At 46.0% G+C, this 16629-nt stretch overlaps 1 protein-coding gene across 4 annotated transcripts in view; it reads left to right on the top strand.

Moving 5' to 3' along the window:
* ABCC5 (ATP binding cassette subfamily C member 5) overlaps positions 1–16629 on the top strand; it is a 96645-nt gene that overhangs the window by 60524 nt on the left and 19492 nt on the right. For all 4 annotated transcript variants that reach the window (XM_012457249.2, XM_012457259.3, XM_012457253.2 and 1 more), the window contains 9 exons: positions 1084–1186; positions 4661–4845; positions 5920–6066; positions 6350–6479; positions 8088–8241; positions 8332–8460; positions 10990–11176; positions 12534–12623; positions 16398–16587. In XM_012457249.2, the coding sequence (XP_012312672.2) occupies positions 1084–1186; positions 4661–4845; positions 5920–6066; positions 6350–6479; positions 8088–8241; positions 8332–8460; positions 10990–11176; positions 12534–12623; positions 16398–16587 (1315 nt within the window). The remainder of the gene's footprint in view (positions 1–1083; positions 1187–4660; positions 4846–5919; positions 6067–6349; positions 6480–8087; positions 8242–8331; positions 8461–10989; positions 11177–12533; positions 12624–16397; positions 16588–16629) is intronic.

The following is a 16629-nucleotide window of genomic DNA, read 5'->3' as shown; positions in this document are numbered from 1 at the left end:
AGTAGTTTCTGTTGTCTCAGGTGGAACCTGATGGCTGTTTATTGAGTCCCTATGTGTCCTGTTACAGGCGGTTCTCAGGGGTAGGCCCTGTCACGTTGTAACCATGTGAGAGACATCTCTGTCCTTGAGGGACTCACAGTGTTCCAGAGAAGACTGATGCTTTTATGCTCTTACAAGCACTTCCAAATGTGGCTTACACCACATCACATGTATAGCACTAAGGGAGTGCTAAGGGCGGACAGAAGACCCCAGCTTGCCAGCCCTACAGTCCCCAGAGCAGAATCACTACTTGAACCAAGGTACAGCAGCCTGCTCGCCAGAAAACAGGGCCCCTGCCAGTAAGACACAGACACTGGATTCAGCTGAGAGCTCTCCATCACTCACTCGGGCTGTGCTTCCCTTGCACAGAGAGAAGGGGACACACGCAAACATGAGGAGAGTCTAAGTAGCCCTCATGAAGAACATAAGACTTGAATCCATCTGAATGGGGCAACTGTGACTGAGACTGGGACAAGGGGAGAGGGGCATTCTAAGTGGAGGAACGAGTGTGCACAAAGGTAGAGAAATGGGAAATTGCACTGTGTGTAAGGAATGCTGTGAAGTCCAGTGTGGCTTGAGAGTAGGGGCCTTGGGCAATGGTGAGATGGGAGAGGAGCTGCAGGATTAGGATAGGGCCAGAATATGGAGATCCTGCAGAACCAGGTGGAAAAGTTCCTGCTTATCCTGTGGTAGCAGCCGGGAAATGGTCAGATCTATGGCTATGATTTAGTGACGTGGGGCCTCAGAGATAGGAGGAATGGAAACGATTCCACCTCTAATACTTTCAACAACTTGGAATGGACAAGAATGGAATAAAGGTTACTGTGTTTGGAGTTCAATGACCAGGGAGAGCGAAAGTCAGGGGACTAAATTTTAAATCTTAAAATTCAAACATTTTAAGATTTAAATGAGCATGGGTGACCCTTTGAAGAAGTTGTATGGGTAATAGCAGCTTGATTGATGATTTCCTAATGAGTATCCCATGGCCATTCATCTAGGTGGCTAACATGACTGGAGACTTTTTTTTTTTTTTAATGTTATTAGATCAATTCAAAAAAGGAAAGCAGTGGTTCACAGAAGAAGTCACAAGACAAGGGTCCTAAAACAGGATCGGTAAAGAAGGAGAAAGCAGTAAAGCCAGAGGAAGGTAATGGCCTGTTTTGAGAGTTTGAGATTTGTCATTAAAGTTTGTCAGAAATTATGCTGTGTGGTAGGTAATTCATGATGTTTTAATAGCATTGGGTGTGCAATATAAATAGCTGGTCTTACATTTCTGGAATAAAAGTTCTTATATAATTCTACGAGACCAAGAGGCACCTTCTGTTTGCTTAAACAGACCAGGGCTGTAAGAGTCACCTCCTCCTCCTGTGCAGGGTGAGATCAGGTTTAGGTAATTAGAACTGAGTCATTCTGAGTAAGGAAAAATGGAAAGGTGAGTAAAGGTACACCTTTCCATCCTATGATTCACCTCTGCTTATACAAAGTCCCAACCAAATCAGAGGTGTTCTGGCTCTAAGAATACCTCAGAAGCTCCCATGTTAGAACGGTAGACTCGTCACCTTGTCCTGACAATATGTTAGCAGGACTATGAATAAGAGTGACAGAGAGGGTTTTTCCTACTTGGCTTTACCTGTCCAGAGCTCTTTGTCCTGTTTCTTAAGCCCTTTATCTTATCAACAGTAGCAAATCTTGAGAGTTCTTGGGAAGAACAATCTTGGGAAGCTATTTGCAATAATGTGGGCATTTTCATCTTTGAATTTTAAGTTGCTTGTCAATTTAAACATACGTGTGTGTGTGTGTGTGTGTGTGTGTGTAATGTATAAATGTAGATACGTGTGGTCTTATTTTAATCTCTTTGTTGCTTCACCTCCTTACCTCACCCTTTTGAATCCAGTGACTTTCTTGGGTTTGCCATTGCTTTGGGGACGGGGCCTGTTGCCACTTCCTTATCCTTAAAACTGCAGGAGGTCAGGCACAATGGCTTACACCTGTAGTCCCAGTACTTTCCGAGGCTGAGGTGGGAAGATTGCTTGGGCCCAGGAGTTCAAGACCAGCCTGGGCAACATGGTGAGCCCCGCTTCTCTACAAAAAGATATAAAAATCAGCCGAGCGTGGTGGCACGTACCTGTAGTCCCAGCTACTTGGGAGGTTGAGGTGAGCCACTGCACTCCAGCCTGGGGGACCGAGTGAGACACTGTGGAAAAAAAACAAAAACTGTAGGAGATATTTGGTAGTTGACCATTCTGACTTACTGCCCCTGTTTTTTTTCTTAAGGTATGGGATTTTGAATTCAGCTGTGGTTTGTGGTATGTTATTGACACACCCCAAAAAACAAACAGCACAGAAGTCTGAGACATTTGTGAGTTCTTACCACAGGCAGTAAAAAAATCAGAATACCATTAGCAAACATTTGTTCTTATCTACATAGTTCCTAACCTGGCTACTCACAACTCTTAAAGTGCTCGAGGCATGTGTGAGGCTTATTCCAAGATTTGTAAACATTATTTGTGTAAAGAGGGAAAAGCCAGGTACCGCTCAGTGTGCACGCAGATCTGCCTGTAACAGAAGTAATATACACACGGTTCTGCGTATGACAGGTCTGCTTATGTTCTCCTGGAATCTAAAATAAAAGTTCAAAAGCAACACAGGGAAAAGCTTCCTGTGTAGCCGTTTGTCTTACAAATCAAAAATTAAATTCTGTGCCCTGCAACCGACTGAATAAACTTTCCTCTAGGCCAAGGGTACCCAATGAAACCTGAAAATCTAGTTCAGACCGCGAAGGGAAGAGGGTGTTGGGCACGCCTTACTACACTCCCCCGCCTTTAGAGTTTAGGCACACAACCGACCAGCATTGACATTTAAATAGAGACCCTAAGACAGAGAGAACAGACTCTGTAGCTGTAAGATGCCTAATTCCAGCCTGACCCTATTAAAACAATAGAGCATCACGTGACAGGGCCCTGGAAGACATGTGTGTTTGAAATGGCCCTTCAAAGCTGTCTGTTGAAGAGGAAATTCTGCATTCTGTAGAGAATCTCCTTCCTTTACTAGGTCTCTCTAGATGGTCCAGCACCTTTAATAGGAAACATCACATCTATTCTCTGAAGCCTGCTACCAGGAGGCTTCATGTACCTGACAAGAACCCCAGTGTCCACACCCTGCCCTGCCACCACTCCCTGACTTACCTACCTCAAGCTAATTTCAACTCTTCAGGCAGAGCTAACCCTTTCAACCAGTTGCCAATCAGAAAATCTTTGAATTCACCTATGACCTGTAAGCTTCACCTCCCCGCCCCGCATTGTCCCACCTTTCCAGATCAAACCAGTGATTACCCCACTTACATTGATTGATTTCTCATGTCTCCTTAAAACATAAAACCAAGCTGTAATCCAACTGCCGTGGGCCTCTTCTCAGGACCTCCTGAGGCTGTGTTACTGGTCATGATCCTTAACTTTGGCAAAATTAACTCCTAAATTGATGGAGACCCGTCTCAAGATACTTTCTGGTTTACACTCCGTATTTTCATATTAGCATCAAGAATCTGACTGCAGCAGGGAAACCCTCAGCATATATTTGAACCTTTTCTCTCCTCCAGCAGCCAGCCGGTGACTATGCCCTACTGAATTTACCTCCTGAAACTCCATTCCACCGTCACAACCCCAGTTCAGGCCTTTATCATCTCTTACCCACAGTGTTACAGCTGCCTTTTTAAAATTTGTCTTCCACACAGTCAGCTGAGAGATCTAGTTAAAAACATGAGCCCGGCCAACTTTCCTGCATGGAGTCTTTCAGTAACCTTCCGTTCTCAAAGCTGCGTTTTCTAATCTTTTTCCTGATAGGGCACCCAGAGAAAAGGCTATTTGTGTGGAACACAGGAGGCATGAAGGAGGCTGCTTGCTGCCAGAGGCAGCTGTTCTGGCAATATCGGCCATCCCAGGTCCATCCTAGCCTTAGGAAGTCAAACACACCTTTCACTCTTTCTCTTGAGTCGTTCTTCTCTGTGGGGCCGACATTCCAAGCCTTCCTTCCGTGACCGCAGGCTGCTTAGTCGGTGGTCTCAGCAGGCTGCACATCTCTTCTGGCTGGGCCGAATCCCTGCGGTCTGTGTTTTGCCACCCCTGTGCCTGTGCTCATGTTGTTTTCTCTGCCCGCTGTCTCCCCTCCCCACCCGGTCACCTGTGGCTTACCTTTTGAGAAGCAATACAGAAAGTCTTACCTGAAACGTGCCTGCCAGCCACCCCACACCTAAGCCAAATAGGTCAGGTATCCCTCTGGGGGTTCCCATGCTCCTCTGCATGTAGCTCTATCATCACATCGAGCACATTTTACTGTAATTATATGATTATTGATCTGCCTGTCCTACTAGTCTCTGGCAGGCTCCTCAGCCAGGTCCCTAGGGGTGGAGATCTGGTCTTCATCCTCTCTGCTGCTCCTGGGCTTTATCCTGGGCCTGGTTCATGGCAGGTGCTCAGTAAATGAACGAATGCTTCTGATAAAAAGGAAATCTAATCTAGAGCCCTTTGAAACTGCCGCCTCTCCCATTCTGCTGCTCTACAGGTGACTTAGTTTTTTGGGAATAGCTCTTCCCTTCTGAGTCCATGTTTCTTTTTTCCTTATCTAGGGCAGCTCGTGCAGCTGGAAGAGAAAGGGCAGGGTTCAGTACCCTGGTCAGTATATGGTGTCTACATCCAGGCTGCTGGGGGCCCCTTGGCATTCCTGGTTATTATGGCCCTTTTCATGCTGAATGTAGGCAGCACCGCCTTCAGCACCTGGTGGTTGAGTTACTGGATCAAGCAAGGAAGTGGGGTAAGGTTACTCATAAATGGGAAAGTTACGTGTCTAAGAATGTGACTGTTTCTTCCTATTCCCTGGCTGTTCTTAGGGAAACTGTTGTAGTTTTCACTTAAAAGAAGCAGTGAAGAGAGATTTTTCCAGGATGAAAAGATGAGTCCCTAATGTAGCCTCTCCAGAAAGAAAAAAACCCTGACCAACCCACAGGGCAGTAGAATCAGTAGGACACCTACAGGCTGTCTGCTCTCATCCATTATGTATCAGCCCATTTTTTGCACTGCTATCAAGAAATACCCAAGACCGGGTAATTTATAAAGAAAAGAGGTTTAATTGACTCACAGTTCCACAGAACAGGGGAGGCCTCAGGAAACTTACAATCATTGTGGAAGGCAAAGGAGAAGCAGGCGCCTTCTTGACAAGGTGGCAGAAGAGAGAGAAGAGAGCGTGTGTAGGAGCTTAGATCTCGTGAGAACTCAGTATCATGACGAGAACAGCATGAGGGAAACAACCCCATGATCCAGTCACCTCCCACCAGGTCCCTCCCTCAACACCTGGGGATTACAATTCAAGATGAGATTTGGGTGTGGACAGAAAACCTAACCATATCACATTAGAACAGAGAGAAAGGGGGCTGGGTGCGGTCGCTCATGCCTGTAATCCCAGCACTTTGGGAGGCTGAGACGGGCAGATCACTTGGGGCTAGGAGTTCGAGACCAGCCTGGCCAACATGGAGTTCGAGACCAGCCTGGCCAACATGGCGAAACCCCGTCTGTACTAAAAATGCAAAAATTAGCTGGGCATGGTGGTGCACACCTGTAATCCAAGGTACTTGGGAGGCTGAGGCTTGGGAATTCCTTGAACTCAGGAGGCAGAGGTTGCAGTGAGCCATGATCACGCCACTGCACTCTAGCCTGGCCGACAGAGCAAGACAGTGTCTCAAAAAAATAAAAAGAAAAGAGAGAAAGAGATGGACAAAGCTGTGACCAGGCCCCAGGGTTGATACCCTGCCTTTGAGCTGAGAATGGCGCTGAGCAGGGGCTCTTGGCAGTCTTTAGGACTCTTGCCTCATAGAGCTTTGGCTCCAAACAGAACACCACTGTGACTCGAGGGAACGAGACCTCGGTGAGTGACAGCATGAAGGACAACCCTCGTATGCAGTACTATGCCAGCATCTACGCCCTCTCCATGGCAGTCATGCTGATCCTGAAAGCCATTCGAGGAGTTGTCTTTGTCAAGGTAAGCAGTGGTGGGCGGCCTCTGCCCTCCTCCCTGGTGACCTGTGGTCAGGCTTTGGCCTGGTGTCTCTCAGTTCATGCTGGGTATGGGAGCTCCCTTAAGCAGGATGGCCCCGGCTGAGATGACTCATATCCCATTAGCCTCTGCCTTTTCTCACTTGCCACCCGTCCCCATGACCACGTGCACCTCCCCACTTTGGGAGTGGATGCGCTACGGAGCAGTTCTCTGGACAGGTAGGAATGAAGCCATCCCTGGGCCCTGACCACTCTGCTCTGCTCCGCAGGGTACACTGCGAGCTTCCTCCCGGCTGCATGACGAGCTTTTCCGAAGGATCCTTCGAAGCCCTATGAAGTTTTTTGACACTACCCCCACAGGGAGGATTCTCAACAGGTTTTCCAAAGACATGGATGAAGGTATTTCTCACTGAGCCCTTTTTTTTTCATGCTCTGGGGCTCACTGTGCTTCCAGCCTTCTAGATGATTCTCCAGATGTGCAGATCTGGCTGTCTGTAGATCCTGAGAGCACAGTGGCTGCTGGTGTTTTCACCAGGAACATTGCATCTGAGTTTTCGGTCTTGTTTGACCTGAAAACAAGTTCAATGGATTGAGTTATCAGAAAGGCTTTGGACAGAGGCATCTGAGATTCTGAAACACACACAGATTTTGAAGCAATGCATTGGTTTCTGGATGCCTACAACCTAACAGGTTTTCTGGCTGTTGTATGGGCTGTGCCTGCACCTGAACTGAAATACTGTACACCCCACAGTTCAGAGTAACAGTAAAGCCCCTGACGTTGACAGAGGGCTTCCTGTGTAACAAGCGGCGTGCTCAGTGTCTTAGCACGTTATCTTCATCCTCGCAGCAGCCCTGTCGGTGGGTGTTGTTTCACTCCTTGAATACACAAGAAAGCTGCTATCTGGAAAGGTCAAGGAACTTGCCCAAGATATAGCTATTGAGTAACAAAGCTGGAAATTGAGCCCAGATCTTTTTGACCCCAAAGCTAATGGTTTTAATTGCTGCACTGTGGCTGCCTTCATAGAAGGACTTTGTTTCAGGCATTGACAGGCCATTGTAAAACCATGGCCAGAGGTAACAAGGAATCAGAACTATCCCTGAAACTCGAACTGATGGATAACGTCTTCCCATTGCTGCTAAACACATATGCACGCACACCCGCGAATGGAAAAAAGAAAAATAAATAAATAATATCAACATGTCTGGGATTTGCATGAAAATATTTTAGCCAGAAGGAAAAAGAGGTGGGGTGGGGAGACAACCAAAAAGAGGTGAAAGTCAGTAGCTGTTGAAGGGTCTGTGCTCTTCCTTAACCTTTGTGTATGTTTAAACATTTTGCACAATGGCTGGGCGTGATGGCTCACACGTGTAATCCCATCACTTCGGGAGGCTGAGGCGGGCAGATCATGAGGTCAGGAGATTGAGACCATCTTGCTAACACAGTGAAACCCCCGTCTCTACTAAAAGTACAAAAAATTAGCCGAATGTGGTGGCACGCGCCTGTAATCCCAGCTACTTGGGAGGCTGAGGCGGAAGAATCACTTGAACCCGGGAGGTGGAGGTTGCAGTGAGCCGAGATTGTACCACTGCACCCAGCCTGGGGGACAGAGTGAGACTGTCTCAAAAAAAAAAAAATTTGCACAACAGAAGATGTCTTGAATGTCAATGGCAGTTCACTGGTATTGGTAAGAATATAGTTTTTGTTTTCTTCTTCACATATTTATTTTCCAAACATTTTAAAATAAGCATCTATTACTTTTAAAGGGGGAAAACGTTTAAAGGGGTGGGGCAGGAAGTAAACCAAGAAAAGGGAGTGGAGTAAGAGGATTTTCTTGAGACAAAAAAAATCCAAGCATCCAGGTTTCTAAATTTTTCTTTGCTCAGAATGTTTAAAGACAACATCACAAACTTTAGATAGGGATTTTGTGGAACGTCTTTTTGTTGTTTTAAATTTTCAGTGCCATTTTCCCCACAGTCTGACACTTGCTCCTTTACTGGTTTCCGCAGTTGACGTGCGCCTGCCGTTCCAGGCCGAGATGTTCATCCAGAATGTTATCCTGGTGTTCTTCTGCGTTGGAATGATTGCAGGAGTCTTCCCGTGGTTTCTTGTGGCAGTGGGACCCCTCTTCATCCTCTTCTCAGTTCTGCACATTGTCTCCAGGTAAATAGGAAGTGTTCGTGTCTGCTAGGGCCAAGAAGAAGCCTGAGTGGCTGGGCGGCTGCTGTGACACGGAGCTCATTCTCTCTCCAGGGTCCTGATTCGGGAGCTGAAGCGTCTGGACAATATCACACAGTCACCTTTCCTCTCTCACATCACGTCCAGCATACAGGGCCTTGCCACCATCCACGCGTACAATAAAGGGCAGGAGTTTCTGCACAGGTTTGTCCTGGCGGGGGCCAGAGGCCTCAAAGGGGAACCAGCATTTGATATGGGTCTGGGAGGCTCTTCAAGGCCAGAGATGGGGATTATAAAGCTCATTACCAAGAGTATTCATGATTTATTTAATGGAATTATCTCTGATTAAAATCCAGTTGCTTGGTGGGACTCCTTTCTGAGCAAATGAGAAAAGAAAAATACAGATTTGGGCACGTGCAGCATCACGTGCCTATAGTCCCAGCTACTCAGGAGGCTGAGGCGGGAGGTTGGCTTGAGCCCAGGTGTTCAAGTCCAGCCTGGGTAATATAGTGGGTCCCATCTCAAAACAAAATACAAAGAAAAAACCCCACGGATTTGGAGTCTATTAGCCTTTGGTCCCGAAAAGCTATATTTGACGGAGTTTTGCTTTTTCTTTTAAATAGTAAAAGGTAGCTATTGACATTCGAGTAGATTTTATTTAAGCATCGAATATTGTTTCTTTGTGAAACTTACGTACATTGTCATTGTGAAGATTTGTATTAATAAGACATTGGAACTAACTTAAATATTCTTCAATATAGGACAGGCTGAATCAGCTATGGTCTATCCATAGAGCACCATGTGATCCTTAAACAGAATGAGGCAGCTCTGTAGGTACTGATAGGGAATGGTCTCCAGCATCTAATAGCGAAAGAGCAGGGTATAGATGTGTGTATTAATATATTATATGCTACCTTTGAGTATGTGTTTGTATGTATAACATTTAGAACATCAGGCTGGGCGCAGTGGGTCATGCCTGTAATCCCAGCACTTTGGAATGCTGAGGCAGGTGGATCACCTGAGGTCAGGAGTTCGAGAGCAGCCTGGCCAACATGGTGAAACCCTGTCTCTACCAAAAATACAAAAAAATAAACCAGACGCGGTGGTGCGCACCTGTAATCCTAGCTACTTGGGAGGTTGAGGCAGGAGAATCTCTTGAACCCAGGGGTGCAGAGGTTGCAGTGAGGCTAGATTGCGCCACTGCACTGCAGCCTGGGTGACAAGAGCGAGACTCCGTCTCAAAAAATAAAAATGAAAATTTAGAATATTTCTGAAAGGATTTTAAAAAAACCTGTTAGTTGCCACTGGAAGGGAGAACTGGGTAACTGAAAGATGGGAGGGAGACAGACTTGACTTTTCATGGTAAACCTTTTGTAACTTTTAAATTTTCTATTCTGTATATATGTCGCCTATTGCAAAAGTTAGGTAATTATTTTTAGAAAATTTAGAAAGTTTAGAAAAAGGCTGGGCGCGGTGGCTCAAACCTGTAATCCCAGCACTTTGGGAGGCAGAGACAGGCGGATCACCTGAGGTCGGGAGTTCAAGACCAGCCTGACCAACATAGAGAAACCCCGTCTCTACTAAAAATACAGAAATTAGCCGGGCATGGTGGCGCGGCCATTCAGGAAGCTGAGGCAGGAGAATCACTTGAACCCGGGAGGTGGAGGTCGTGGTGAACCGAGATGATGCTGTTGCACTCTAGCCTCATTTCCCACTCCAGGGCAACAAGAGCAAAACTCCATCTCAAACAAAAAAGAAAAGAAAAGAAAGTTTAGAAAAAAAATTTTCAAAACATTAAATGACGTAAAAAAATAATTCCTAAACTTTAAGCAGAAAGAAAAAGTGAAATGTACTGAATACGTATGGATGTATACCTACACGCAGTAAAGGTAAGTGCAGTGAGAAAAACCACTGAGGGGAAATACAGCAGAATATTAACTCTGGTCTTAACGGGGTGATGAGATTACTGGATGTTTACATTTTCCTATATTTATTGCATTTTCTAAGTTTTCTCTAAAGAGTACATATTTTATTGTAAAGAGGAAAAGTGATTTTTCAAAGCAAAGCACATCTGCCCAGCAAAACTTCCTGCTCTGGAGTGCTAGCGGTGCACGGTGCACTGAGCCTTCAGAGGGTCTGGTCTGCTCTCTGGGACCCCTGCGGATAGCCGTGCCGTGCTCCTTCAGCAGCGGTGAAGGGGCTGAGTCCCTTTTGCTGTGGCTTAGCTCGCTTCTCCTGGTGCTTGACGCCATAGCTGGGGAACAGGTGCCATTCTGCACCGTGATGGGGCGTGCGCACACTTGCGGTATTCCCATATTCACTCTGAATTTCTTTTCCCTGGTCTTGAACCATTTCTGCAGTTTGCATTCTTTCTTTCTTTCAGAAAATGCCCTCTGACCTGAGGCATTTTTCTAAAGTTTAACACAAGCCTCTTTATTCAGTCTCCTTTCCCATGCTTGCTCTATGCTAAGGTAGATGTTCTTCCCTAACATCTTCAATAGCTTTTTTTTTTTTAAGAGTAAGATTAGAAAAACTTAATGTCCTCCTATGCATGCAGCCTAGAATGCCTCCAGAATTCCTACAGTAACCTCCTAGAGTTTCCACGGCATTCTCTCAGTTATAAACAGGAAGTATGTAAGCATTTGCCCTCCGTCCTGTGATTCACTGAAGCTTTGACCATATTCAGGGTTGTGTGGTACTTTCTTTGCCCATTGGGTGTGGTCTTTCTCACAGGTACCAGGAGCTGCTGGATGACAACCAAGCTCCTTTCTTCTTGTTCACGTGTGCGATGCGGTGGCTGGCTGTGCGGCTGGACCTCATCAGCATCGCCCTCATCACCACCACGGGGCTGATGATCGTTCTCATGCACGGGCAGATTCCCCCAGCCTATGCGGGTCTCGCCATCTCTTATGGTGTCCAGGTCAGTGTCTGGGATGGGAGCATCATTGCTTGTTTGTGTCCTTCCTGTGCTGACATAGAAGAGGTATGACTCGGGGGGGGCTCCACCCTGAGCTGTTATTTTACCTCTGGACGCCTAGAGCTGCTCGTGGTCTGCTTTGACAGTAACAATCTGGATTTGACTGGGGCGGGTCAGGGTAGGAGAGAGGTAGGTATGGAGTCCAGGAATAAAGGAATTAAACTCTGCCATGTGTGTAAGAGATAGATGCGATTTTCCTCAAAAAGAAGTATGACCTTGAAAATAGTTTCTTAATTGTGGGTTTCTGTGTTCACCACCATCTCATCTCTGGCCTCTTCCTAGTCTTCTAAGAAATATAATAGACTCAGTATGCATCTTATGTGCATTTTCTCTTCTGGGCCCTGATTTTCCCCACACTGTTATATACATAAACCCTTCTGGCTCCTAGGGATGATTGAGGTCTTCAAATTGCTTAAAGAACTGGAGTGCTAACTAGCTATTTTAAGGTATTGAGTAATTATGACTCTCTAAAATAATGGTATTGAGGTATGTTTTCAAGGAGTCTATATTTTAGAGAGGTACAAGCTGAAATATTTGTGAGTGAAATGATAAGCTGTCTGGGATTTGCTTCCAAATAACATGGGGGGGTGGGGTAGGAATGGAAAGAAATACAGATGAAACAGTATTGGCTGTAAGTTGATCATTTTCACAGTGGAGTTTTGGTACCTGGAGTTCATTATACTACTCTTTCTACTCTTGCATGTTTGACATTTTTCTGTATTGAGAAGATAAAAATAAATAAGTAGTTAAAGGAACCCCAGAGATATGTGTCTTCACAGACACCCCAAGATGTCCATCCACATTTTGCAATTTACTTGACGGTTGGGGAAGACAATGCATTAGACTGTTGTTAGAATCTGCAGTCTGTGGAGCACCCGGGCTCCAGGTGCACTCATTTCCCAGCATCATATAGCTGATTTGACTTTCCTGGAAGCATTCTTACTAGTTTAATATCTCCAGTTGTTTTCACTCCCACAAACAAGCTCAGATACCAGTAGGAAGTCCAGAAGTGAATCACCTGCACATATGTGTTAATTGGAAATGTAAAGATGAATAGAAAGGCTTTGGGTACAAGAAAGTAGCTCCAGCAGTGACACGATACTGCCTGCTTTCACTGAGCATTGCGGTTGATGAGGGAGTGACAGGTGTGTCTTAAAAGCTAGGAGAATAACCAGGTCCGGAAGACCAGCTGCTGCGTGTGCTCAGTTCTTAGTGGTCCTCTAGATGAAGGAAGTTCTCCAGCACTGGCCTGGCGTGTATTGATAATGCGCTCTCTTTGATTGTTGCTTTCCATTATCAGCTAACGGGGCTGTTCCAGTTTACGGTCAGACTGGCATCTGAGACAGAAGCTCGATTCACCTCGGTGGAGAGGATCAATCACTACATTAAGGTCAGACTGCTGTAGGCCTTTTACCGTGAGATGACTCCTTGGAGTCAGTTTACCCTTTGCTGCCTCAGCTGGGTATGCAAGGAGGAGGCTTGTGTTCTCTGCCTGTCTAATCCCACAGAATCTCTCCACCGTGCTTGGAGTGGGGAAGAGATTACTATAAGCATTTCTAAGTATATTTGTAAATTATGTGGAGTTGAGAACTTCATTGGCTAATTGCCAGAATGTTCAGAATCTCGTCAGTTCAGCTTACCCGACTGATGTAGCATTTTCCTTGCACTGTTTGAAACCATGCATTGTTTCAATTCTTACTATAGTTCAGTTGTTCTTAATCAGGGATTAAACCCTATTGACTTTTGGCAAGACAAATGTGGCCTCATCTCTGGAGATTCTGTTGCAGTGGATTGGGGTGGGACCCAGGCTCCTGTAGTTTGAAAAGCTCCATAGCTAATTCTAAACTGCTCTCCCAGCTTACAGACGAGTGAATTTAATTGATACTGAGAGTGTCCAGCTCTTCCCACCTTTCCTCAGGAACCCCTTCCATCTTGCCATGGGTGGCAGGCATCTTGCTGCCGTCCTAATTGGAACTCTTAAAGCAATTTCCTACGAGTGTATTAGACCGTTTTCACACTGCTATAAAGAACTACCTGAGACTGGGTAATTTATGAAGAAAAGAGGTTTAATTGACTCGCAGTTCCACAGGCTGTACAGGAAGCATGGCTGGGAGGCCTCAGGAAACTTACAGTCATAGCGTAAAATGAAGGGGAAACAAGCACATCTTCCTGTGGAAGAGCAAGAGAGAGAGAGAAGGTGAACTGCCCCACGCTTTCAGACAACCAGATCTCACGAGAACTGACTCTCAGAACAGCAGGGGGGAAGTCCACCCCCTGATTCAGTCATCTCCCACTAGGCCCCTCCCCTGACACGTGGGGATTATTATACATTTCAAGATGAGATTTGGGTGGGGACACAGCCAAACCATTTCAAGAGGTGTCCAATCATTTGGCTTCCCAGGGCCACACTGGAAGAGTCTGATGTGTGGCCCAAGATGTGAAATAGAATACTAACGATAGCTGATGAGCTAAAATAAAAAATTACAAAAAAAATCTCATAATGTGTTAAGAAAGCTTATGAATTTGTGTTGGGCCACATTTAAAGCTGTCCTGGGCTGCGTGTGGCCCAGGGGCCGCGGATTGGACAAATTTGCTTATAAAGAAGCAGCATCGTGAATAGTTAGGATTCTTAAATTGAACTCAATTCTTGAGAGTTATCTGTTTTATTGAACTGCTGTGTTACTTTACAAGCATCTGCATCACTGTTTATATGTGAAGAATATATTGAGTTCTCAACACTTTGAAACGGTCTTGAAAAGTTTTTTCTTCTTTTTCTTTCTTCTTTTGAGAAAGGATCTCATTTTGTCACCCAGGCTTGAGTGCAGTGGCACGAATAGAGCTCAGTACAGCCTCTATCTCCCAGGTTCAAGTGATCCTCCCACCTCAGCCCCCCAGGTAGCTGGGACTACAGGCATGTCCCACTAGGCCCAGCTAATTTTTGTATTTTTTGTAGAAATGAGTTCTGCCATGTTGCCCAGGCTGGTCTCAAACTCCTGGGCTCAAGCAGTCTGCCTCTGCCACCACCTCCCAAAATATTGGGATTATAGACATGAGCCACAGTGTCTGGCCTGAAAAATTACTCTTTGAGTTGGGAACTGAGTGTATGTAAACTGGATTTTCTAGTGGAGATGTGTTTCACTGGTTGGTTTTGACAGTGAGCCTCATTAGTGGTCGACTATTTCTTTTTTTCTTTTTTTTTTTTTGAGACAGAGTCTCACTCTGTTGCCAGGCTGGAATGCCGTGGCATGATCTTGGCTCACTGCAACCTGTACCTCCCAAGTTCAAGTGATTCTCTTGCTTTAGCCTCCTGAGTAGCTGGGACTACTGGCGAGTGCCACCACGCCCAGCTAATTTTTGTATTTTTGGTTGAGATGTGGTTTCACCATGTTGGCCAGGATGATCTCGATCTCTTGACCTCATGAGCCACCGTGCCCAGCCAGTGGTAGAAATATTTCTTTAAAAAGCTTACAAATGAATAGCTTTCTTATTCTCAGAAAGGATGGCAGGTGGCCACCCAGGGTATCTAGTAATAGCTCTTTTTTTTTTTTTTTTTTTTTTATACAGAGCTTTGCTCCTGTTGCCCAGGCTGGAGTGCAATGGCGCTATCTTGGCTCACCACAACCTCCACCTCCTGGGTTCAAGCGATTCTCCTGCCTCAGCCTCCCAAGTAGCTGGGATTACAGACATGTGCCACAATGCCCGGCTAATTTTGTAGTAGAGACAGGGTTTCTAATTTTTTAGTAGAGATGGGGTTTCTCCATGTTGGTCAGGCTGGTCTCGAACTCCCAACCTCTGGTGATCCACCCACCTCGGCCTCCCTAAGTGCTGGGATTACAGGCATGAGCCACCGTGCCTGGCCAGCTCTTTTTTAATGTTTAGAAATTAGCCTCTTTGCACACTGTCCTGGTATGTAGATGACACGTGTGTGTACATATGGGTGTGCAGTGTTTGAGTTAATGTGATGGTCAGTGAGAGCCTCATGCTGGAGAAGTCAGGATTACAGTCAGTGGTGGTACAAAGTGGATCCTGCTGAAACCAGTCACATTTCAGAGGCCTGCCTTTCCCAGGGACTCTGCCAACACAGAGTCCTTCCAGCTTGGTGTTTTAGACTTAAGGCTCAACCACCCAGTCTTTGGCCCTTACTTCCCCTATAAGGCTATATACTCCATGGCCAATTGCCAGAGAGTTTTAAAAGATCAAGAGATGGCTGAGTGTAGTGGCTCATGCCTGTAATCCCAGCACTTTGAGAGGCCAAGGTGGGCGGATCACAAGGTCAGGAGTTCGAGACCCGCCTGGCTAACATGTTGTAACCCCGTCTCTACTAAAAATACAAAAATTAGCTGGGCATGGTGGCATGCGCCTGTAGTCCCAGCTACTTGGGAGGTTGAGGGAAAAGAATTACTTGAACCCAGGAGTTAGAGGTTACAGTGAGCCAAGGTTGTGCCACTGCACTCCAGTCTGGGTGACAGAGCGAGACTCTGTCTCAAAAAAAAAAGATTAAGAAATATGATTGTTGATGACAAAAATTACCCAAGCAGTTATATCACAGCATTTTAGAGCTGGGATAGATTTTCAATATCATCTAATCCAGTCTCCACAATTTGTAGATAAGAAACGAAGATGCGGAGAGAAGTGATCTGTCCAGGTCACACTGTGGCAAAATTAGAGTTAGGGTCTGTGTCTCCTGGATTGACCCAGACATGCCAGAATGCCAGGATCCAATTAGATGCTCAGTAAATACTGGTTTTCTTCCTTTGGATTTAGGCCAGTGGCTATCAAATGGTAGAATCCTGTCAAAGAATTTCAGTAAAAACTGCTGTGGTGGAGTGGTGGAAGGCCTCATGTCTGCCTGTGTGGGTTTTCCCTTGGCCCCCAAGGCAGCTTTGTGGAAGGATTCCTTGAGACAGAGGGTAGTCTGTACACCACTTCCCTCCCCACGCTGCTGCTAATAGCCGCTACACTTAGTAGCCACTGTGCTCTGTCTCTGTCTAGTTTAGTGATGATAAGCATTTGCTGCCAAGGGATTCTTTCCTAGCAAGGTGACAGGGTGGCAGCTGCCTCCGTGTGGCTACTGCAGTTGCCCTGCTTTTATTTCTCTGTGACAAAGCCTGCAGCTCCCCAGGAATCTGTGATCAGTCTGAACCAACCACTTCTGTCTCCCCAGACTCTCTCCTTGGAAGCACCTGCCAGAATTAAGAACAAGGCTCCCTCCCCTGACTGGCCTCAGGAGGGAGAGGTGACCTTTGAGAATGCAGAGATGAGGTACCGAGAAAACCTCCCTCTCGTCCTAAAGAAAGTATCCTTCACGATCAAACCTAAGGAGAAGATTGGCATTGTGGGGCGGACAGGATCAGGTAAGGATGTGCAGAGCCTTCTTTGAGTCCATTGGAGTGTAG

Source organism: Aotus nancymaae, unplaced genomic scaffold (assembly GCF_030222135.1).
Source record: "Aotus nancymaae isolate 86718 unplaced genomic scaffold, 86718_ANA_hifiasm-v0.15.2.pri h1tg000067l, whole genome shotgun sequence".
NCBI lineage: Eukaryota > Metazoa > Chordata > Mammalia > Primates > Aotidae > Aotus > Aotus nancymaae.
Note: the sequence above shows the minus strand (reverse complement) of the source record. Positions and strands in the feature narration are given on the sequence as shown.